Raw genomic sequence first — 26,685 nt, forward strand, 5'->3', positions numbered from 1 at the left:
CGTTTTTCGGTCTTTGTTTAGGGCAAATTAGGTACGCGTCATATTTTTTTTTCAGACCTTGTTCAATATCTGAAAAAATAAGAGGTAATTATAACTTTAAGAGGTAAAAAATAATATGCAAACAAACGATCTGAATCTGAAATTTTAAGACATTGTCTCTTAATTTTGCAATTAAGAGGCAAACAAACGGGCCCTAATATTCATAAGTGAATACATCGTCTAATATTTAAATATGAATATACTATGTTTATTATATGATATATTCATATATGAATGATACTTAAATTGTAAAAAAAAATAATCATAGTTTTTATTCATAAGTGAATAACGAATGTACCGTAGTAAAAACCGTATTCATTTTTATTCACTTATGAATAACGATAACTGAAAATATATAAACAAAAAAATTGTTTTATCTTAAAAGTATATCAATATTGATGTCTATTTGTAGAAAATAAAAAACCATCAATTTTGGTATATTTAAAATCATTTTTCGATAAAAATAGCTTCTTAAAAATTAAAAAAAAAAACGAAAAAATTATGTTTTTGTATATATTAAGGTAATGTTTAGCATAGTTTAAGGATACATGTTTTGTTGGAAAACACATGTCTATTCCTTTCCCATTTCCGCTGGTACGACGGAGGCTTTGCGGCAAAAATAAATGAGTGGCTGATAATGATTCCCCTATTCTCAACCTTTTTTTTTCTCTATTGAACCCTCCTCTCCCTCTCTCTCTCTCTCTCTCTCTCTATATATATATATATATATATATATATATATATATATATATATATATATATATATATATATATATATATATATATATATATATATATATATCAAATGGCTTAGACATCACCCACAATATAGAATTAACTTGTTTTATAAAGAAAACTTGATTTTAAACTTAGAGTAATAGTTTTTGAATGATATTTAAGATGTTAATTTTAATTATATATAAAAAATAAAGAAAAAACATAAAATTTCCAATCAAACGTTTTTTGGTGTTTTGACTCGATGATAATGGTGATGAGTATTCGTCTTTGGGTTCCATTCCTTCCCTAACACCTTATTCCTGAGTTCAACTTAACGAGAGAAAGGAAAGGAAATGAGTGGAAATGAGAAGAAAATAAAAGAGATTGGAGGAAAGTGGAAAGATCACTTTCCTTCCTAACTTTCCTTCCAATTTGGGAGGATTTGGAAAGAAAGATCAAAATGATTCATTTTTCTTCCACTTCTCTCCAACTCGAGAACACAAAAGAAAATCTTGTTTTTCTTTCATTTCTCTTCTTTTATCTCATAACTTTCTTTTCTCTTCTCTTCTTTTCTTTTGTTAAACTCGGGAACGAGACGTAAAAGCACCCACATCCGTGCTCTTTCAAGTCCTTGCAAAACATGTCAACTAAACATCATATTTCAATTGTCGCAAAAAGAAATGGTGGACCCCTTAATATAAAAATCATTCAAATAGATAAAGTGATTAATATTATTAGAAGTGGACCGTTGCGTCATTATTTCTTTGTAAGGCTTTCAGATATAACAAGAAGTAAGTAGGCATGACATCAAATGTATGTAAGGTCCACTTCGGTTTTTTCTTTCTTTTTCCATTCCTTCCCTAAAGAAATGGAAATGGAAATGGCCTTCACTAGCTTCCCTCCATTCCCTCATATTTTGGTAGAAACAATCATGCACAAGTTAATCGCGGACACAAAATGTTTAGTAGTGGTGGCACCCAAAAAAAATTCCAAACAATTCTAAAATAGTAGTGATACTCATATTTCAAGACGTTGCACCTAATAGAAAAAAAAAATCACTAACAGCCGGAATCGGAGTGGTGACCCGGGACCCCCCGGGCACCATATAAGTCTGCCCCTGCACAACGTATCACTTGAAGAGATTGAGAAATGCCAAAGAAGCATATTAAAGAAAATGAACACTTTCTTAGACATGTTATAATATATTTGATTATTACTCTAAAATATATACAGAAATGACTCTTTTTATTAAAAATTAGTTAAATAGAGAATTTGATTTTTGTCAGAAAAACAAGGTTAGGAAATGGCCAAAAACCTAACGGATTACAAAAATGATTAACGATTAAGTGGCTTGCAACTAAAGATATAAGATCCCTAAGATCCATGAAAAAATACATACTTCTTGATTCGATCGCAACATAGGTGAAAGCGTGTCACAAACTAATTTTTAATGCGATTTGGAATCATTAAAGTAGATATTTATTTCTAAACCTTTATAGGAAGTGGAAAATGTTTTTAGAATATATAGAAAAACCATTATAGCATGTACACATTCATTTCAATAAATAAGATATTTTCAGGAGTTTTTTTTATCAATCCAGTTACTGATAAATAAATCAAGTTTCTTATAAAATAATAACTTTTATATAAATATATATGTTGAAGATTAGATGGAGATTTTATCATTTGACAATGACAATGAAAAAAACCTAGAAAAAAAAATACAAGAACAAGAGGTCTCATTGGAAGATGATGACTATACACGTAGGATGATAAGGATAGGACCTTGACAAAGAATATAAAATAAGAACGAATATGATGTCAACCAATTATGATCATGATTTGTCTCATTTGTCACCAAACCAATATGTTATATTATTTGTTTTGTTGTTTATATATTTATATTTCAGTACTACTAGAACTAAAATATATTACTCAAAATTTAAAAAATCTGATATATGTTGCTATCTTGTATTTGTTTTTCTCCCAAAGGGCCACACGACTTGAAGCAATAAAGAAGACAATCATTTTGGCCATTATTGTTGTTAGTAATTTTCTCAATCAATTCCTCTAACAGAATCAATTCCTTTAAATCGTGCATGTACCTTTGTGTTGTTTCACAACTAATGCAGCCAAACTACAACTACCACTGATGGGTCAATTTTTCAAGCTAAAATTACCCATCAAAAAAACAATCGCAATTTTTGTTTTTATGGTTCACTTTTCGAGAAATTCTATATAGGCGAGAGCAATCGCAATGTGCTGCCCATAAAAACTAAAAAGAGGGAACCACCTGATGCTTTTTCACTGACAGATGCACATTCACTAGTCATTTAATATGTTTTTTGCCATGAAAAGAGAGATTTGATTCATTAATTTGCCAATTCAAGGCTTCACATATGCTCCTTTCTTCCACAAACACATACTGTTTTGAGCCTCAAGTGGGGTGGTCCCCTACCCCCACCCACCCCCCATGCCAACACATCAGCAATATACAGTTTAGTTAACTACTTATCTTATTTAACGTATCTTCTTTGAACACATGTCCTCAAGTGACCCCAAACCCATGTCAAATATATCATGATTTCTATTTCTATTTCTGTTCTTCTAATCTACTAGCACTCAACTCATCAATTTCAAATACTTGTTCTCTCTAGAAACCTAAAATGAAGGTGACTATACTTTCAAAAGAAGTTATCATACCATCAAATGCAACCCCTTCCAACCTCAAAACCTACAAACTCTCCTACATAGATCAACAAATCCATCCTCATCATATCCCATTCATTCTTTACTACTCATATGATGCATCCACCACCACCATATCACAGTCCAAAATGACCACCAAACTCAAAACCTCACTCTCCAAAACCTTGACTCATTTCTACCCTTTAGCCGGAAGGTTGACCAACAACCAAAACGCCATTGACTGTACCGATGAAGGGGTTCAGTTTTCAGTAGCCAGAGTCGAGTGCAATCTCATGACCATCATCACAACTCCAGTCATCGAAGAATTGAAACAACTTGTGTTGATGGGATCATCATCATCATCATCATCATCATGTGTTGAAGAACAACAGGTGGCTATCCAAGTTAACTTGTTCGATTGTGGTGGCATAGCAGTTGGTGTATCCATGTCTCATAGAGTAGCAGACGCATGTAGCTTTTCATCTTTCATAAGCCACTGGTTCGCGATAGCAAAAGGATCCGAGAGTCCGTTGGCGGGTCCGGGTCTTGACTCGGCGGTTCTATTCCCTCCAGTGGACTCGTATGAATACAGTGGAAGGGGTCCACCAGTTGACAACCCGTTCAAGAAACTTGTAACCAAGAGGTTTGTGTTCAGTTCCTTAGCAATAAAGGAACTGAAACACAAAGTGGTCAAGGCCGATACGACCCTGGTGGGGTTGAACCCCACCAGGGTCGAGGTGGTGACGGCCTTGATATGGAAGTGTATGGCCACCGTGTCTGGCTGTAAAGACTCGGTGGCTTTTCATGTGGTAAACTTTAGGAGAAAGATGGTGCCTTCATTAAAAGATCAACAATTCGGGAATCTTTTTCAGATGGCTAGTGCAGTGGCTCATGAGACAACAGACATGGGTTACCTTGTGGGGAAACTGAGGGGGTCTTTTAGGAAGATTGATGGTGAGTACTTGAAGAGTTTGATGGGTGAAAATGGGGTTGAGATAGCGAGAGATAATTTTAGAGAAATAAAAAAGTATATCAGTCGGAAAGGTTTAGGGGTGTTCAGGTTTAGTAGTTGGTGTAGGTTTAGTGTTAATGAAAGTGATTTTGGGTGGGGAAAGCCGGTTTGGATTAGTGGTACTGATTATAATAATGAGAATTCTATAATGCTTATGGATTCAAGTAGTGATGATGGAATTGAAGCATGGGTTGTGTTGAGTGAAGATAAAATGCACAAGTTGGAACAGGATACTGAGCTTCATGCCTTTGTTACATGTTAAACTCTTGAACCACTTTCATTTGTCAAAATGGTTTGGAGCTTTTGTACGTAAATGGTTTGCCAATATAAGTTTTATCTTGTTAGACGTGGATTGTAACTTTTTATTTTTTGTTTATGGTGTCTTCTAATGGAAAATTTTCGTGCACTTTACACCAAGGACCACTAGTTGTAGAAATGCATTCCAAAAGCCAATAACAGATCATTAGAAGTCAAAGTGCACACAAATTGCAAAAGTTTAACAGATCAGTAAATGAGAGTTTGAGGGTGCAAGAACAAACCCTAGCTAAATTGCCAAAAGGAATGGTTGTTGCTTCTCATGGACAATAAGGGATTTTACCATCAATTGGTCCCCAGTTGTCATCACCTTCATCATTAACTGCCTTCTTTCCTGGAATTTCCTCCTTTTTGGCCTTTGGTTGTGATCGCCTGTAAACAAACATACATATTTAAAAGGAATTCCACAAACCCCTTCAGTTAGTATTTAGGAAGACGTTTTTCTAGCTGTTATAAAAGGAGGCTGCTTAGATTCATGTATCATTAGAATTTATCAGAATGATGTAAAAACCAAGCAACAAATGCACATGTAGACAGATTACTGAAGGGGTATCTGGACCCTGTTGCGATAATCCGTTTGATGGTGGTTCACAAAACTGATTCTAAAACTAGAATTAGCTAACCATTTCCAAGTATCATCAAATTATTGTGTGATTAATTGATTCTGATTCTTGAAGTAGGAATAATCAGATTATTGATTCTGATAATCTGCCTCGAAAGGTAAAATTACCTAATCAAATGAATAATTGCTTTGATATCGCACATCCAAACACCACCTGAACCACCTAAACATTATCTTTAATTTTTAGTTTTCTGCAAATGTAATATGTCTGACTATAGATCTTAATAATTCTATGATCAAAAACTTGATTCGAGTTTTTGAGTAGATATTAATTCGAGACTATCAGCTAAAAACTTGATTAACAAAATCCTCATTCTGAGCTGAAGTTAAACAAGATCCACCAGATATAATGTATATGTACGCAGTAGATTTAATAATCGGAAACGAACTAACGAAGGAAAATCATTACCTTCTGGCTCTTCGTCTAGCAGCATCACGAATTTTCCGTTTTCGCTTCTCCTGATTAGTCTCGAAGAACCTCCTGCGTTTCGCCTCTTGTACAATATTTGCTCTGAAAACCTCTCTTCGGAACCGACCGATCAGACTATCTTCCGATTCATCAGGATACGCGATCACCTGAACGTTGTATGCCGATTTGAAACATAATGTATTTGAAAACGCGAGCGCGGGAAACATAACTGTTTGGAGATCAGGACAGACTTCACGATTTACGGGGGTTATCAGAGTCTGTCTGATCGTCAGGGTCTTCGATGACGGTGCATTACTGGAAGAGGAGGCAGGGGTGATAGAAATGGTAGTCGGCGTGGGTGAAGAAGAAGATAGAGAAAGGGAGGAGAGAGAGTTCAACAGAGAAGAAGAAGAAGAAGAAGAAGAAGAAGAAGAAACTGCCATGGAAAAGGGTTTTAGCAGGGGTTCTTTGTTGCCATGGCTTTTATGTTCCTCCGATATTTCCCAAGTTATCGTCGTCGAGAGTAAGTTTACAAAAATCATCCCTAGTCTATACATGGACAGACATCTTTCGTAATTAAACTTTTAATTTTATACTTCTTAGTCCAAATAGATACCATAATAAAAAATCATCCCTAGACTCTATACATTATACATTGAGAGACATCTTTGGTACTTTAACTTTTAATTTTAGGGAAAATGACTCTTGAGGGTAATTAACTTTTGCGTTTGTACTCATTTGGTCCCTTTCTTTTTTTTGTATTCAATATACCATCGAACTTGTTGTTTGTGTTCACCATAACCCTTTTGACCGACATTTGACCTGTGATAGCCGGTCAAAGGGTTATGGTGAACACAAACAACAAGTTCGATGGTATATTAAGTACAAAAAAAAGGAAAGAGACCAAATGACAACAAATGCAACAGTTAGTTACCCTCATGATTCATTTCCCTTTACTCATTTACAGCAAATCTCACGTCATCTGCTACTGATATTAATGACTTTATGAGATTCATTCTTGCTTCTCTTCAAAACATAAGCTACGAAAGGACATTATTCATACATGTACAACTTTGTAATGCACTTGAATATTTATTAAGGGAATCTTGATTAAGCATGGGCATTTCATGACTACATTTACATTTCCAATCAAATGATTTATCGTATCATGGATTCTAGACAAGTCTACAAACGAGTGGAATCACAAGTGTTGTGATTTTTGAGTTTACTTAGCTTTAAGATTGAACTCATGGGATAAGATACAACATCAATATGTACAATATTATGGTGATGTGTCTACAAAAGCAACATGATATTGTACATATTGATGTTATATCTAATCTAATGAGTTCGATCTTAAAGCTAAGTAAACTCAAAAATCACAGCACTTGTGATTCCACTCGTTTGTAGACTTGTCTAGAATCCATGATACGATAAATCATTTGATTGGAAATATAAATATAGTCATGAAATGCGCCTGCTTAGTCAAGATTCCCCTAATAAATATTCAAGTGCATTACAAAGTTGTACATGTATGAACAATGTCCTTTCGTGGGTTATGTTTTGAAGAGAAGCAAGAATGAATCTCATAGTCATTAATATCAATATGAGATGACGTGAGGATTTGCTGTAAATGAGTAAATGGAAAATGAATCAGGAGGGTAACCAACTGTTGCATTTGTTCTCATTTGGTCCCTTTCCTTTTTTTGCACTCAATATACCATCGAACTTGTTGTTTGTGTTCACCATAACCCTTTGACCGGCTATCACAGGTCAAAAGCCGGTCAAAAGGGTTATGGTGAACACAAACAACAAGTTCGATGGTATATTGAATACAAAAAAAAAAGGAAAGGGACCAAATGAGTACAAACGCAAAATTTAATTACCATCAAGAGTCATTTTCCCTTAATTTTATATTTCTAGTCCAAAAAGCTACCATGATTATATGGGTATGAAAAAAAAAGGAAACCCAACAAAAAAAAAGGAAACTTAACAACTGAAATGTAATAAAAGACCAATATCTTTTTTTGGGATATTTTTTTTAGAGAAAATGAATATATATATATATATATATATATATATATATATATATATATATATATATATATATATATATCTCCCCGATTTTGTATTAATAAAGATAAAACAAAACAGAAAAACCCAAATCAGCATATATATATATATATATATATATATATATATATATATATATATATATATATAGAGAGAGAGAGAGAGAGAGAGGTTTAGGTGTTTAAAGTAATTATTATGTTATTGTATGCATAAATATGGAACAATCATTTTAAAAACCTAGATAGGGGTAAAATTGTAATCTTAGCTTTTAATTAATTTTAATGATTAGTTATTCAAATCATAAACCCTTTAATTTAGGCAAAATCGTTTACATTTACCCTTTAAAACCCTAGACAAAAACATCGACCTTTTACAATCAATCAAAGATCAGATGAAATGTGAAGAAAGGTCAAGCTCCAAATTTGCAGAGATCTTTGCCGCGCGCACCTTCATCAGATCAATATTAAATGATGAATTTTGGCTTTATTCGACACATGCTTCCAATAGTTTGAATGGTCCCTACACTCGACTGGATCCCACACGCGAAGAGCACGTCGTGTGTTTGTCATTTTTGAGCTTTGATTCTTCGATTCCTCCTACTTTCAAGGTACCTCTACTGCATATTTTAACTTCTACTTAGTTCATAACAACCAATGATTTTGTATTTAGCATTTTTGAGGGTGTATAGTATTTTGCCACTTTGGCTTGTAATACTCGAAATTGATAAATGTCTAGTTTAACGACCAATTACTAAACCCCAATGCTTGATTTCTCCTTTAATCAGTTAATCTATCCTTAATTTGAGGTTTCGTTTTTGGGGTAAAACCTAGGGTTTTGCTAAATCCATCGATTCATGGTGTTTTTGATTAAATTTATGGTGTATTCTACTAGTATAAGCTACACCTAACATTCCCCTATAGATTCTAGGTTGAATTTTGGACGATTTCGGGGGCTTTTGGTACCGAATGTTTGTCGTGTTCTTGAAGCACGTCGGGCATTTTCATTGCACGCGACGCATCTTCATACTGCGCATGGTGCAGTTCTTGACACACACGAACAATATTTTCTGTTATTTTGCAATCCTTTTACTTACATTACTTTAATTCTAACTTTCTTGCCCTATTTTTCTCAGGTTATGTCTCGATCAAGTCGCAGAGGGCTAGTCAGTTACCACCTAACTAGCCATCCTATCCATTTCTACAGTTCACAGATGATATACATAATGAGCATCAGAGCTTCTTCGTTTCCCTGTTGATTGCTCTACTGTCCAAGCAGTTCAGTATTCCTCAGGCCCTCCTATGGCTGACCGTTGATGATCTTGGATTGTCAGCGTGATTGGAGTGGTATCTCGCTCGGGTGCTTAGTGATGATAACAGTCTTGGGATTTTTACCTGCCCGGGGTGGTATCGAATCTTCATGACTCAGGAGGTCATTTATCACACTCGACTCTCGTTTCAGCCCCTTAGAGAAAACCCTACCTTTGGTGCTTCAATGAACTCGTAATTCATTTATCAATTCAAGACATGGTACTACGAGGGTATACATGTATTTTCATTCCTTGTCTTCTCAATAAAACATTCATTGGATTGATGTGTACACATCACCTTTAATATATACTGATTTGTAGCCTATTATTGAATCATAGAAGCAAGCTAGCTTACATACTTGCAATTCATGTTATTTTCACTTCAGGTCTGTTAGAATTTGCAAATTAACAATCTTTTGGTGAAATTTGTCATAGAGCTTATTATGATGCATGACAGGTGCTTGTGGAAGCTCCTGAAAAATAATCTGACCATACCATGTGGTATTCATTCTGTCAGATTTACTAAAATTTTGTGTTATTTATTTGCCATGCAAAAGCATTCTCAGAGAATATTATTATTACTTGATTTGATTCATGACAGTTATTTTGGTAAAATGTCTAATTTCATTGATGATCAAGGGCTTGAAGATTAGATGATGGTTGAACAATTGTCACTGGTCTTCACAAAGGAAAGAGCTATTCTTCTGATAGAATAACCTACAATAGAATGATAGAAGTATATGTAATAATATATTCCGCTAGAATATTCGGGTCGAATAATATACATGGTTTTGTTTGTTATTGGTGTTCTTCTTCTCCTCATTCTTCATCCTTATTGCTTATGGTGTTTGTGACTCCATTAGAGGTGCAACACTTGAGGCACTAAGCTTTCTGAAGCCAATCAAAGCAAGGAATTGATTGTTATTACTACATAACAATCAAAGGTAATTCTCTAAACCCTAATTCAGATTATAATATGTTAGATCTAGGGTTTATATCTTTGGATATTCAATTGCATGTTCATTAGACAAACTAGATCCAAAAGCTATTAGGGTTTGCATGTACACCATAGGAATGATGTATTGATCAAATCTCATCAATGGTATCAGAGCCAGGTTTGTTTGTTGATGAATTGATACTATTTTGTTCGTTTATTGCTTAAAAAATCAAAGTTTTTTGGGTTCTGACTGCATGACTCACCGAGTCACTTGGTGAACTCGCCGAGTCGACTACACTCGACGAGTCCAGGCTTGACTCGACGAGTCATCACGTCTGACAACTCAATTTCGCGTTTTGCTTGCTGATTTGGCTTGGGATTCTTACCATAAATGTTTTAATTAATAAAATCTGATTTTTATAGATTTTGGGTGAATATCCTTACCAAAATAGAAGATAATTACCAATTAATCAAATATTTGTTGCCTTATAAGATAATGTTTAATTATTTGAGTTATTTGATGAATTAGCTTGCAAATAATTGGACTAGGTCAAAATTAGATAATCTCCAATTAATTGTTAATTGCCTTATTTGAATTTGTGATCTAGAATGTTCTTTATATAGTTTTGAAAAGTTTCAAAACTTGCCCTCAAGTTTTGGAATTTAAATTTTGATTAAAAGGTTTGATTTTGAAATATTTAAATTCTAAACCCTAATGATTTGAAATGTTTCAAAACTTGCCCTCAAGTTTTGGAATTTAAATTTCAATTAAAAAGTTTAATTTTTAAAATGTAAAATTATAAAACCCTAAGTTTTGAAAAAGTTCAAATTGCACCCTTATGGTTTTATTAAATTAATTAAGTGTATAATTAATAGAAAGTTAATAAATTCATAGTGATATGGTTTACATTTAATTAAATTAAAAGTGTAATTTATTAAATTAGACCACCTAGTATTTTAAAAGTGTAAAATACACCCTTATACTATATATAGCATTAAAAGTCTAATATTATATATGTATAACTTAAACTGCTAGTCTTACCGTTAGTAGGCCTCATTCACGAAACCGATATATAAGGGGGGTATAAGGTTATGGCCTATAAAATGGTCGTTTAATGGGTATCCACTCTCACCCACCGCTTCCTTGATTGGTGGAGGGTCATTAGCCGAACGGGTAGGATAGGGCAAACCCTTTCCATTAAAAGTATAATGAAGTATGAAGTAACTAAATGTTTATACAAAATTCCCAATCTTAGTTACTTTAGGCAAAAGTGAATTTGATGCAATTCCATGAAATTACACTTTGTACCATTGCGAAGACGTTAATGGAGCATGTGTGGTTAACCAGCACACTAAATGGTTCTAAGCAAAGGTAGCAAAGGGTGACTCAATGTATGTCATAGTTTGGTGGAGCGTGTGTGGTTAACCGGCACATCGAATAGGTAACTGTAACATTGGGGGCACCATGTAAGTTTGCATGGTTATTCACACCCTGTTTTGTGATCCTCAACATTCCAGTCACAAATCGAGGGCCATATCGAGATTTAAACATGCCATTGAAAAGTTCAATGAATCTCAAAGGATCTAGGAGTTTTTCAATACATTTAAAACCTAATCTCTTTTTCGTTTTTCATGGTGGAAAATTAGTGAATTGTCATTCACTTACCTTCAAATATTCTGCAATTTGGGTTATGGCATCCCTCTCCCAAGTTGTGGAATATTGTGTTGGGTCCTAGCCTTAATATCTCATTTGGGTGATTTATTAAGGACTCAATCCATCAACTAACTTGAATTTTCTCCCGTTTTGTAGATGTCAAAGTATGACAACTGTGGTCTTCCCAAATCCCGTGGAACAAGCTTTCCACATGAAGATGATATTCCACGATTCGATCGAGGAACACGAGATCATGATTCAATTCCTCCACCTCCTCCTATTGTTCTCCCTAACCCACAAGCTCAAAGGCTTGAAAAGTTCAAACTCACTCAAGCCCTTTTTGCAAGTAAACATGAAGAAGGAAAGTCAGTGTGTGCACACGTCCTAGAGATGAAGTCACACATTGATAGATTAATAATGTTAGGATCCGTTGTCTGTGAGGAGCTGGCTGTTGACTGGGTTCTTCAGTCGCTTCCTGACTCATATAGTGAGTTCGTAAGAGAGTACTATATGATAGACAACGACGTGACCCTCATCGATCTCACCTATTTGCTTATTGCTGCTGATTCAGCGATGATTTGGCGCACTGGAAAAGCAAAGTTGGTTGGTGAATCTGCCTTCCAGACCTCTATGGACATAGGCAATGGCAACGAAAGGCATGCCATGGTCGAAAAGTTTGATCATAAGAAAAGGGCAAAGTCTGAAGTAGTTTCGTGTGCTGTTCTAAAAGAGTCAATTTGCTTTTATTGCCAAGAGAAGGGGCATTGGAGATGAAGCTGCCCTGTCTACCTGAGAGATCTAAGAGATGGGAGAGTCAAGATGTATGGCTCTACTTTAGGTAAAATCCACTATAGCTCCATTAAGTTCCTATTCATTGATTCTTAATACATAATGTGATAAGATTACATTTGAATGTTTTGCAGAATCAGAGAAAAGAGAGGAAGCTTGATGGAAGAGCATGATGAATCTGATCACGAAGAAATGGATCACGATCGCATGGATTCGAATATCAGATTTTGAGCTTATAAAGTTATGATAGAGTTGTTAGGAATATTTGATTACATAGTTTTCAATTGATCTTGCATTGTAAGGACATGTTTTTCGTTGTTTTTATGAATAAAATAAAATTTTGATTTATCTTATTTATACATATATCCTTGCAATAAAATCGTTGTGAAAAATTGATGTTTGTGTATTTCTATAAATGGATGTTATTCTTAGTTATGTTATTTATGGTAGTGTCAAAATTTTCAAAGTAAGGAAAGATTCCCATCATCCAAGTTTCAATGACAGAAACTTGGAATCATATGATTTGAATCATGTGATGTATGGAAATCTTGGTACTTCGGAAATTAAGACTAATTCCTTGATCGCACAAGTATGTGAGTCAAGTAAAGGACTAAAGGAATAGAACACAATGGTGTGCTCTAGTCAAGTCCACCACAAATAACAATAAGACTATTCGTCATGATTTACTAAAAGTCTAGTAAATGTGGTTATGCTTACAAGATTAAATGGAATTCTGAATCATTGAAAAGTTTCAATGAATGGCAGAACGAATAAGAAGAATCAATTAGGCAGAAATATAAAAGTTTCTCCAATCTAAGAATAAGGGAGAGTACTTTTGTATCTGATTTTATGATTGTCTTAATTATTAAGAACCATATCACAATTGATCCTCTAAGGACATCTTAGTGCACTAGTATGGCTAAGAAGAGGAATCGGAAATTGTTGAAATGGTTAAATCAAAAGGATGAGTCATACTTTGTTCCAAACTCAAGTCTTAGAATCGTACTCCAAGATTGTGAATTGAGTGACACACACTCATCAAATGTGAGGTAGAAAAATTGTTTTTCTTACTCTTGCACGTTTGAATATGGTGTGTAGTGTTTGTCTTGATGAGAATCCGCACTAACTCTTGAATATTTGTTTATCAAGAAATGTTTCTTGATAAGAGAATCTTATATGTCAAGAGGTTAGTGGGAGTCTAAATGATATTGAAAGTTCCGAGAACTAATCAAGAGTAAACCTATCATGTTGACAAATTTTACTTCTGTGCCAATCCAGTTGAGTGATTATGCATATGAGTTCTACGAGTTCTCAATAGGTTGCATAAGGGCAAACACCTTGTTCAATGAAAGTACATTGAGTGACATAGGTGAGTTGTTGGATTAGCATTATTCTTGTATTTCACTTTGCATGTTTTGACTTCCTGAATAATTAAATTATTTCAGAATAATCAAATTATTCGAACGTTCCACAGTCGCTCATATTTTGGGAGTAGGTATGAAAGAAGATTGTCATGAATGGGTTTGTAGATTGCCTAAAGTGTATTAGACATAGCAAATGTTTGTTGCAACATTCATGAGTGCTTATGAATATGATTTGAGCATTGGATTAAACCCACACTCACTTGGATCGCTTCATGGATTTTATCACGGGTGATTGGTGAGACGATAATATCTTATAGTCTTGAAACCAAGATGAGTGAGTTGTATATTGTGAGTCGGTTACACATTGATAATATGTAAACGCACCAGTAACTTGGTGTTATAAAACATATTGTTGTGTGTGATTCGGTGAATGAGTGCAAGCGAGCATTGAATCAAAGTTTATCCGTTCCTTTTATCCAAAGTGGGATAAAAGCGATATCTATGGGCCCCTCAATGATTTTGTGATGACACCTAAGCGCTTGGCCAAGCCGAGACTAAGTTGATGTGTTCACTTATAGTCTGTTGTCAGTCGTCATAAATCGGAAATCGGGAAACAACAAATAGACAGAGAGAATGATTTAAATCCATGTCTCAGTCTATATGATATCTAGAATGGAGGAATATACGATCCCTTATCTAAAGGACACGCTTCTGATAGGATCAGAGTTGACAACGGCTTTTGAAAGCTACGATTGCAGATCAGGATCTGAAGTCATACGCAAAATAGTTATTAGACTTATCCAAGTGGGAGACTATTGGATTAGTGTCTAAGTCCATAACTATTTTGGTATGTACTTGACCCGATGGTGCATGGTCCTTTTGGGTTGCCTTCACCAAAGCAAATTGATAGGATGAATTATGGAGAGAGATGATTAATTATGATTTATTAATATATTATAAAAATAATATATTAAGGGAGAAATCATATTGTTTAATTAATATTAGTCAAGAATTAATTTTGTGACTAAAAGAGATTAATTAAACTTAAGGGGACTGGAATTGTAATTATAAGATAATTGCAATTAGGCTATGGATTACCTAATAATATAGGTTGGACGAATTCTATGGGAAGCCCATAAGGAATTCGTCCAAGGGATATGATAAAAGGAGTCCATAGGCTGCCTAGGGCTTAAGCAGTCAGATTAGGGTTTCCTAAGTGCAAAACCCTAATAGCCTAAGTATATAAAGACCCCTAAGGCCCCAAAAACGTGGCTAATCTTTTCAAGAGGGTTTCTGGACATTTTTGGTGTTCTTCTTCTCCTCATTCTTCATCCTTATTGCTTATGGTGTTTGTGACTCCATTAGAGGTGCAACACTTGAGGCACTAAGCTTTCTGAAGCCAATCAAAGCAAGGAATTGATTGTTATTACTACATAACAATCAAAGGTATATCTCTAAACTCTAATTCAGATTATAATATGTTAGATCTGATGGGTTTTGGCCATAAGAACATCCTATGTGCTCATACAAACCCTAATGCTTGGATCTAGGTTTCTCTATTGTACATGCAATTTATCCAAGACTATAAACCCCAGATCTAGCATATGATAATCAATATAACATATAATTAGGGTTTAGATCATACCTTGATTGTTATGTAGCAATAACAATCACAAATCCTCCTTATAATGACTTTAGAAAGCTTAGAGTCACAAATGTCACTCCTATAATGGCTCACAAACACCAAGAGCAAAAGGATGAAGAAGAGAAGAGAAGGAGGCTCTCAAAAATGTGTGGAAACCCTAGATTCTCAGTTCACCACGTTTTTGGAGCATAAGGGCTCTATATATAGTGAGGCTATTAGGGTTATCTAATAAGGAAACCCTAATTTGGATGCTTAAGCCCTAAGCAACCCATGGACTCCTTTAATTAAAGGCCTTGGACGATTTCCAATCGGTTTCCCCATAGAATTCGTCCAACCTTATAATATAAGGAAATCCATAGCCCAATTTCAATTATCTTATAATTACAATTCCAGTCCCTTAAGTTTAATTAATCTCTTTTAGTCACAAACTTAATTCTTATTAATTCTTGACTAATATTAATTAAACAATATGATTTCTCCTTTAATATATTATTCCCATAATATATTAATAAATCATATTTATCCTTTCTCTCCATAATTCATCCTATCAAGTTGCTTTGGTGAAGGCAACCCAAAAGGATCATGCACCATCGGGTCAAGTACATACCAAAATAGTTATGGACTTAGACACTAATCCAACAATCTCCTACTTAGATAAGTCTAATAACTTGTGATACAATTCATGGAGTGATCCAAGTGAGCGTGGGTTTAATCCAATGCTCAAATCATATTCATAAGCACTCATGAACGTTGCAGCAAACATTTGCTTATGTCTAATGCTCTTTAGACAATCCACACACCAATTCACGACAGTCTTTATTCATACCTACTTCCAACATATGAACGACTGTGGCCCGTTCGAATAATTTGACTGTTCTAAACAAATTAAATTATTCAGGAAGTCAAAACATGCAAAGTGAAACACAAGAATAATACTAATCCCATATGGCCTCAAACCTTTGAGCATAAATAAAACACCTTTTATTTATCACCATATCGATTACTCATCATTTGTTGTTTCGGGTAATCAACTTCTTACTTGAATTATTACACTTGTCCCATGCTCTTATCATGCACACAATGTTTACTTATGGTTCTTACTTTGTGAAATAGATCAAATGAACACATTTCCAATCATACTCATTTCACAACTCCAAATCCTTTTTCATAAGTGAAAGAATATCAAATTCTTGCCACTTATAGAATATGTTAGATTCTAACATTTTATGCAATGATCCTTTTCGTAATGTCATAGCACAAAAAGTCAAAGACTATTGCCAACGATATTACAAAGTCCTCTATCGGAGATTGTTACAATACAATTCCTTAGATATGATGTCTCTCACTCAAAGTACATTCCTTTGAACATCCTTTGCATAAAAGTTTCTAATCTAGACATAGATTTTCAATATTCAATTCCCAATATGGACACGTTTCCATATTTTTCATATGACAACTCATTCTTAATAGAATCTTATCTATTCATAATAATGTCGATATGGTCCATTCAATACTATACTTCCAACTACTCACAAGTGACCAATCCTCGGCGAACTTTGGATTGTCCTTTGATGGTTGTTTAATTATCTTAGTCAAAACCGATTCTTGTCCTTCTTTCCTCTAAATGCGCTAGACATTTGGAAAATTTTAGAATGGTCAAATATTATAGCATTTGCAATCGATCCTATACCCGAAGCGTATGGACATGATGCACAATGTCTTACATGAATATTTAATACTTTATCAATCTTCTGCCATAATATTTTATGTGCTACGTTCTCAAATTTCAAACTATGAAGAGGAATGCCGTAATCATAATCGAAATTCGTGAACACACTATGTTTCCTTGACTAAATTATTAACATTCCACAATCTAATCCTTTAGATTTTGAAATGAAGCATAATATTCTCTCCCTTAATTATAGCAAAACAACTATTCAACCCTTACAACTTTGCAAAGTATGACTCCTGTTTTCTATAATTAATATTGCTAACTTGCAATACTTGCCTTGATAATCATACAATCATAACATTTATGCTCCCACTATCATGATGATTATTATAAACATAACACTTATGCTCCCACTAGCTTTAACATGTATTCAGAAAACAGCTTAACTTATAGAAAAACAATACCTATTGAATTTCTTAAGTTCATGTTTCTAATACTTAATGCTTTGATAATCCTTTATCAAGGCTTCTTAATCTCATACACCTTTATCCAAGATAGCTCATATTTGTCTTAAAACAATTAAGACTAATTGTCAAATCTCACAATTCGAATCATGGAGAGGGATACCGTAACCATAATCAAATTTGAGAATGCAATTTTACAATTGCTATCTTCTTAAAATCTCTCTAAGTGAAAGCATTTTCTCACAATCATTTTCATGAAGGAAAAAATCTTATGACACTTAGATTTTAATGGTGTATGTGTTCCTATCCATGTGAATTTGTCAAAACCAAGGTTTACGACAAATTCAAACTCATATGGACCGAACTTCCTTAATCTTGATTTCATGCCTTATGGTAGCACAGCTGCCCACCATGTCTTCCAAGTAGTTAAGCAGCTCACCCTTTCCTATCAATGTACTTTTCATTGATCAAGGTGCTTTCCTTTTATGCATTCAAATGAGAACTCATAGAACTCATATGCAGAATTAACTTAATTGGAATGGCATAGAAACAAAATAGTGTCAACACGATAGGTTGTAAACCTCAACTTGTGTGCTAGTGATGATCGATAAGGTTTATTTTGATTTGTTCTTGAAACCTTTCAATACCATTAAGACTCCCACTGACTCCTTGACATATAAGATTCTCTTGTCAATAAACATTTCTTGACAAACAAATATTCAAGAGTTAGTGTAGTTTTTTTTTATCAAAACACACTTCATAAATTGGTCCTAGTTGGTCTTTGTCTTATCCAAGACATCACAACTTTCCACATTTGATGAATGTTATAAACCTTCTTAATACTTATTACTCAATGTCACAATCTTAACTCTAAGACTTGTTTTGGAACGAAGTATGATTGACTTCTTGATTTAACCATTTCTTGATTCCTCTTCTTAGACATACAATTGTACTAAGACTTACTTAGAGAATCAATTGAGGTATGGTTCTTAATCATTAAGACCTATCATAAAGCATAAAAGGTACTCTCCCTTCTTCTTAGAATGGAGAAACTTTTATCTTTCTGCCTACTTGATTCTTCTTATTCGTTCTGCTATTGATTTAAACATTTTCAATCAATTCAGAATTACACTTAATCTTATAAGTATAATCATATTTACTAAACCTTTAGTAAATCATGACGAATATCTTGGTTACTCTTATGGTGGACTTGATCAACACACAACTTTGTGTACTTGATCTCCTAGTCCTTCACTTGACACTTTGTCAATGAATTAATCTAATTTCCAAATATGAAATTTCTCATTCATCGTCCAACCAAGTTGCATGATTCCAATTGAAACTTGGGCGATGAGAAACTCTCATTATTTGGTAAATTTTCGACATTTCCATGATTAAGAATCAAATCCATTATTGCTAATAATAGTAACATTCAAACCTCAATTTTTCTTACACGCCATTGCAAGGATAAATAAATAATATAAAGTCAAAATTTATTTTATTGCGGAAAAATTTTGTCCTTACAATGCAATTCATTGAAAAATTATGCTAATACATATTTCTTAGCAATCTAATTCTAACTCTAAGTAGTAGCTCAAGAATCTAATCTTCAAGTAATACGATCGAAATCCATTTCTTCACGGTTAGATTCTACTCACTTCTTCCCTTAAGCTTCCTCTCCTTTCTTCGATCCTACAAAACATCAATTGTAATCTTATCACATCATGTATTAAGAATCTAGAATAGGATCTTAAAAGAGTTAGTCAATGGATTTTACCTAAAGTAGAGCCATACGTTTTGACTCTCCCATCTCTTAGATCTCTTAGGTAAATAGGGCAGCTTCGTCTCCAATGCCCTTTCTCTTGGCAATAAATGCAAATTGACTCTTTTGGAACAGGACATGGAACTACTTCAGACATTGCCTTTCTCTTATGATTAAACTTTTTGATCATAGCATGTCTTTCGTTGCCATTGTCTATATCCATAGAGGTCTTGAAGGCAGAGTCACCAATCAACTTTGCTTTTCTATTGCGCCAAACCATTGCTGATTCAGTAGCAACAAACATACAGGTGAGATCTATAAGGGTCACGTCGCAGTTCATCATATAGTACTCTCTTACGAACTCACTATATGAGTTAGGAAGTGACTGAAGAACCCAATCAACAGCCATCTCCTCACAGACAACGGATCCCAACATTCTTAACCTATCAATATGTGACTTCATCCCTAGGACGTGTGCACACACCGACTTTCCCTCTTCATGTTTACTTGCCAAAAGGGCTTGAGTGAGCTTGAACTTTTCAAGCCTTCGAACTTGTGGGTTAGGGAGAATAATTGGAGGAGGTGGAGGAAGTGAAGCATGATTTCTTGTTCCTCGATCGAATCGTGGAATATCATCTTCATGTGGAAAGCTTGTTCCACGGGATTTGGGAAGACCATAGTTGTCGTACTTTGACATCTACAAAACAGGAGAAAACAAATTCAAGTTAGTTGATTGATTGATTCCTTAGTAAATCACCCAAATGAGATACTAAGGCTAGGACCCAACACAATATGCTACAACCTAGAAAAGGGATGCCGTAATCTAGCTGCAGAATATTTGAAGGTAAGTGAATGACGATTCACTAATTTCCACGACGAAAAACGAAAAAAGAGATTTAGGTTTTAAATTTATGAAAACTCCTAGATCCTTTGAGATTCATTGAACATTTCAACGACATGTTTAAATCTCGATATGCCCCTCTTGTTTGTGACTGGGATGCCAAGGATCACAAAGCGGGTGTGAATAACCATGCAAACTTACATGGTGCCCTCACATGTTACAGTCACCTATTCGGTGTGCCGGTAAACCACACACGCTCCACCGAACTATGAAAAACATTGAGTCACCCTTTGCTACCTTTGCTTAGAACCATTTAGTGTGTCGGCAAACCACACACGCTCCACTAACGTCTTCGCAAGGGCACAAAGTGTAATTTCATGGAATTGCATCAATTCACTTTTGCCTAAGTAACTAAGATTGGGAATTTTTAAAACATTTAGTTACTTTTGTACTTCATTATACTTATAATGGAAGGTTTTTTCCTATCCTACCCGTTCGGCTAACGACCCTCCACTAGTCAAGAGTGCGGTGGGTAAGAGTGGATACCCATTCAATCGCCATTTTATAGACAATTTCCTTAAACACCCCTTATAGACCAGCTTCGTGAATGAGGCATACTAACGGTAAGACTGACTTTTACTCATACATATATATAATGTTAGACTTTTAATTTTATATATAGTATAGGGTGTATTTTACACTTTTAAAATACTAGGTGGTCAAATTTAACGATTATACTTTTAATTCAATTAAATATAAACCAAAACTTTTATGGATTTATTAAACCTCTTTTAATTATACACCTTAATTAATAATAAAATCATAAGGGTGTGATATGAACTTTTCAAAACACTACTAGGGTTTTAGAATTTAACATTCCTAGATTAAACTTTTAATCAAAATTTAAATTCCAAAACTTGAGGACAAGTTTTGAAACATTTCAAAAACTTAAGGTTTAGAATTTAAATATACATCAAAATTAAACTTTTAATCAAAATTTAAATTCCAAAACTTGAGGGCAAGTTTTGAAACCTTTTCAAAACATTAGGGTTTCAACTATTTAAATTTCAAAACTAAACTTTTGAGTTTAAATTTAAACTATAAAACCTAAAGGGGAAAAATGAAACTTTTCATAACACAAGGATCAAATAACAAATAATATAAATTAAACAATTAATTTCATCATTATCTATATTTGACTTAATTTCAATTTCTTGCAAAATAAGTTACCCAATTAATACAAATAATCAACTTTAATCATATAAGGAAGTTATTATCTAATCAATTGGTAAATATCTTGTGTTTAATCAAGTATATATCCAAAATATGATTAAAATAAGATTTTATTGATCTAAAACAGATAAGGCAATTATCCATGAGAAAAACAGCAAGAAATCCCGAAATCCCCTCTTTCTGACGCTCGAACTCGCCGAGTACCCACATGGACTCGTCGAGTAGGGGCCTACTCGCCGAGTCCACAGTGGGACTCGTCGAGTTCATCAGGCAGTTTCACAAAAATCGAATTTATCAACTTGAACAAACATACAAGGCATCAATACAATAGAAACCAATCAAGGCTCTGATACCACTGATGGGTTTTGGCCATAAGAACATCCTATGTGCTCATACAAACCCTAATGCTTGGATCTAGGTTTCTCTATTGTACATGCAATTTATCCAAGACTATAAACCCCAGATCTAGCATATGATAATCAATATAATATATAATTAGGGTTTAGATCATACCTTGATTGTTATGTAGCAATAACAATCACAAATCCTCCTTGTAATGACTTTAGAAAGCTTAGAGTCACAAATGTCACTCCTCTAATGGCTCACAAACACCAAGAGCAAAAGGATGAAGAAGAGAAGAGAAGGAGGCTCTCAAAAACGTGTGGAAACCCTAGATTCTCAGTTCACCATGTTTTTGGAGCATAAGGGCTCTATATATAGTGAGGCTATTAGGGTTATCTAATAAGGAAACCCTAATTTAGATTCTTAAGCCCTAAGCAACCCATGGACTCCTTTAATTAAAGGCCTTGGACGATTTCCAATCGGTTTCCCCATAGAATTCGTCCAACCTTATAATATAAGGCAATCCATAGCCCAATTGCAATTATCTTATAATTACAATTCTAGTCCCTTAAGTTTAATTAATCTCTTTTAGTCACAAACTTAATTCTTATTAATTCTTGACTAATATTAATTAAACAATATGATTTCTCCTTTAATATATTATTCCCATAATATATTAATAAATCATATTTATCATTTCTCTCCATAATTCATCCTATCAAGTTGCTTTGGTGAAGGCAACCCAAAAGGATCATGCACCATCGGGTCAAGTACATACCAAAATAGTTATGGACTTAGACACTAATCCAACAAGATCTAGGGTTTATAGCTTTGGATATTCAATTGCATGTTCATTAGACAAACTAGATACAAAAGCTATTAGGGTTTGCATGTACACCATAGGAATGATGTATTGATCAAATCCCATCAAATGCAACTCTCGATTTCGACTTGATTTAGCCACTAAACATATTATCATGTTAAAATAGACCATGAACTTTAAATTGTTGTTCGTTTTTCCCATTGTGACCTCCTACATCTGATTAGTTGGTTCCCTTGCCTACGTGGCATCCTACATAGCCTAAGTGAGGGTAAAATGACCAAGCAACTCTCAATTTCGACTCGATTTAGCCACTAAACATTTGAACATGCTAATTTAGACCATAAACTTTGAAATTTTGTTTGTTTTGCCCATATATATATATATATATATATATATATATATATATATATATATATATATATATATATATATATATATATATATAACGTACATTCCCTCTCTCAATGTTACTTAATGTTACTGGAGCTAAAAGTACAATTTGCAATGCATAAAGTACACGTGAGCATTTGGGTTGGAACTGACTGAACCAAACCGGACCGGCTTTTGGATCTAACCGGTTTCGAAGAATATTGTGGACCGTAGACCGGACCAGATGAGACTTACCGGGTCCAGCTCCATGTCCAGGTTCGGGTTTTACGGTTCTTGGATTCGTTTGGACCGGTACAACTTTACATGCATACAATACAATTTGTTAAAACGCATTTTTGGGTTTGATACAACTCATTAAAATAAATATGTTGTTGGGTTTGATACGTTACAACTCGTTAAAATGAATATGTAACATTCGTAATTTGGTATGTTCTTTTTTAGCCCTTAAATGCAAATTCTTTACATTTTGGTCCCCTAGCTAGTATGTGGGTGTACTCTATGAGTACGATTAGCGTACTAGCCCATTAGATTATCGTGGATTCCATCCACGTACGTAGGGCATACATGGAGTGCGCATGGCGTACGTAGTGTAGGGGAAAACCCTAATTTTTAGGGTTTGCACCGTATTTAAACAACTTAACCTCTTCTTAGACATTTATTGACCAACCTCCATCTCCCTATACCCTGAAAACAAAACACTAAGTGCATTTGGTGATATTTGAGCTTGAAAGTGAGTTTGTTGGTGTTTTTTGGTGAAGAAAAAGAAGATGAACACTTAGAGGGATAGCTTAAGCTTGTAGATCCAGATTTACCTTCACATTTGCAAGCCTTTTTAGGTAGAAAGCTCTCACCTTTATGGTCATTTCTGCGAGATCCATCTTATGGAGCTATTTATGCATTTTTAGTCTTTTAAGTTAAAGTCGAGCTTTTGATCTACTCCAGAAGTAATGAATGTTAGATCTTAGCTCCATGGAGGTCCCTTGTTCATAAAAATGCAAACTTTGTGCAAATATTGGTCCATGCCAAGTGTTAAGAGATTTATTAAGCTTCTTTTCTAGTGTTGGGTCCCATTAAGCCATGCATGGATGTAAAGTTGCCAACTTTACGTATTAAGTTGCCCTTATGGACCAGATCTAAGAGTTTGGCAAAAGGTCTTAACTGTTTAAGTGCTTAATGAAGTGGTTTGGTAGTTTGGGGAGTATGTTGGGCATACCCAGTTGGTACGTTGCATGTACTGACCCCGGACAGAGTTCGCTAAACGTACGAGCAGAGTACGCTCCGTGTACTCAGTAGATGGACCTTTGGGCTTGGCGATTCTCGGTGTTGGGCCATGCTTTGGACTTCTAAGCTTGGGCCTTGAGGGGGCCACTAGACTTCTGATTTGGGCTTTTGACAAGTATATTGGGCTTCCTTGGATTTTAGGCCCATGATGGGTTTTAGGCCTAATTTAGAAGATTGGGCCATATTGGGCTTTAGGTTGTCATTTAGGATTTAGGCCTTTTGATTAGTTGGGTTGGGCCTTAGTTTGGGCTAAGTAAGAAAAACCTTTTACCCTGGTTATGGGCTAAGTAGCTTAGATTCTTGGTTATGGGTTAAGATCCAATTATAAATTGGATATTATTTTGATGATGATAACACGGGGATTTTCCAGACCAGCAGACCAAGATTCATTTGAGTGTTTCAGTAGCAAGAGGTGAGTTTCCTCACTGTGTTTAGCAGGTCGAATGCACCAATGTCGGCTCATGTTTTGTTATGTTTAGGATGTTAGATGTCTGTGTATCTCTTGCACATGTTATGTGTTTATATGTTTACCAGGCGGGGTCTGATGTCAGGTGGGGCCCAATGACCATTCTGAATGTTCTCTATCTTTGTGATTATTGCATGTGTTATGTGTTTATCTGTTTATATGTTTATATGTATACCGGGCGGAGCCCGATGTCTGACAAATATGTATATTAAGCAGGCCTCAATGACAGGTGGGGCCCAATGTCGGGTGGGGCCCATTATATGTTTATTATGTATGGTATGTGGTATTTTAGGTAACTCACTAAGCTTTGTGCTTACAGTTTTTAGTTTATGTTTCAGGTGATGGGTTTTAGCCATAAGAACTTTCCTATGTGCGCATGCAAAACCCTAATGCTTGGATCTAGGCTTTCTAATTAAACATACTTTGAATCCAAGACTTCTAATGACTATTTAGGTAAAATAACAACATTGAAACAGATCTAGAATCATACCTTTGAATTCCTTGTTGATCTTGTTGTCTTGGAGCTTCTAGAGTCACAATTGTCACTCCTCTAATGGCTTACAAACACCAAATAGCAAGGAGGATGATTTGGGAGAGAGGAGAGGGAAGGAATTCGGCCAGATCTTCTCGACTTTTTGGTGAAGTACCGAATTCCCTCAGTCATAGGGTCTATTTATACTTGTAGACTCCTCAAGGGTTACAGTTTAAACCCTAATTGGATAATCTTCTCTTAAGGCAATCCAAATCCTTTCCTTAGATAAGCAATGGACGATTTGAGCTATCCTTTAGCTTCTAGAATCTGTCCCATCTATATCTATATGGATTTACAGTCTAAAGTTTAACTATCAAACAATTGACAGTTTATACCCTCTTATTTAATTAATCTCTTTGAGTCACCAAATTAATTCCAATTAATTCTATGACTTATATTAATCAAATAACAATATATTATTCTCATAATATACTAATAATATTTACTCTCTCTTAATAAATCATCCTATCAAGTTGCTATGGTGAAGGCAACCCAAAAGGACCATGCACAACCGGGTCAAATACTTGCCTAATATAGTTGTAGCCTTAGACACTATTCCAACAGTCTCCCACTTGGATAAGTCTAATAACTATATGCACAAGTACAATTCAGTTTGCAATCGTAGCTCTCAAAGACGCTGTCAAACTCTGATCTAATCAATCTTGTTCTTTAGATAAGGGATTGTACAGTCCTCTGTTAGATATCATGATGACAATCCTATGGAATGGTTAGTCAAGCATTTAGGTTTCTCGATCTCCGATTTATTCGACATAGAACTTAATCGAACACATCAATTCAGTTCTGACCGGGCCCGACACATAAGTCAAAAATCAAATCATCGAGCGGCCGAGATATCGCTTTTACCTTTTTAGATAAAAGTTACAGATAAACTTCGACTTATATGCATTTACTTATTCATTAACCAACTATACACAACAATGCGTTTTATAACACCGAGTTACTGATGCGTTTTCGCATTATCAATGTACAATCAATTAACAAATAACAAACCATATATCTAGGTTTTAAGACTATATGATATTATCGTCTTGCGATCACCCTTTTATATCTTATTCCATAAGGTGATTCCAGCAAACACGGGTTTGTTCCAATGCTCAAAACCAGTTCATAAGCACTCATGAACGTTGCAGCAACCCTTTGCTATGTCTAACACCATTTAGACAATCTACACACCAATTCATGACAATCTTCATTCATATCTACTTCCAACATATGAACGATTGTGGACAATTTGAACAATTCGATTATTCCTAATAAACTCAATTATTCTGGAAGTCAAAACATGCAA

At 34.6% G+C, this 26,685-nt stretch overlaps 2 protein-coding genes across 2 annotated transcripts; one reads left to right on the forward strand and one right to left on the reverse strand.

The window, feature by feature from the left end:
* Positions 1-2,808: 2,808 nt before the first annotated feature.
* Positions 2,809-4,802, forward strand: LOC111880495 (stemmadenine O-acetyltransferase-like). The gene has a single exon (XM_023876920.3). The coding sequence runs from the start codon at positions 3,423-3,425 to the stop codon at positions 4,716-4,718; it is 1,296 nt and encodes a 431-aa protein (XP_023732688.1). The 5' UTR covers positions 2,809-3,422; the 3' UTR covers positions 4,719-4,802.
* An 81-nt stretch (positions 4,803-4,883) lies between these two features.
* On the reverse strand, positions 4,884-6,290 carry LOC111880496 (30S ribosomal protein S21, chloroplastic). Its single transcript, XM_023876921.3, has 2 exons — positions 5,803-6,290; positions 4,884-5,143 (listed from the first exon to the last, which is right to left on the reverse strand). Exons 1-2 carry the CDS (start codon positions 6,243-6,245, stop codon positions 5,032-5,034), a joined length of 555 nt encoding a protein of 184 aa, XP_023732689.1. The 5' UTR covers positions 6,246-6,290; the 3' UTR covers positions 4,884-5,031.
* Positions 6,291-26,685: the final 20,395 nt, after the last annotated feature.

This window comes from Lactuca sativa, chromosome 5 (genome assembly GCF_002870075.4).
Source record: "Lactuca sativa cultivar Salinas chromosome 5, Lsat_Salinas_v11, whole genome shotgun sequence".
Taxonomy (NCBI): domain Eukaryota; kingdom Viridiplantae; phylum Streptophyta; class Magnoliopsida; order Asterales; family Asteraceae; genus Lactuca; species Lactuca sativa.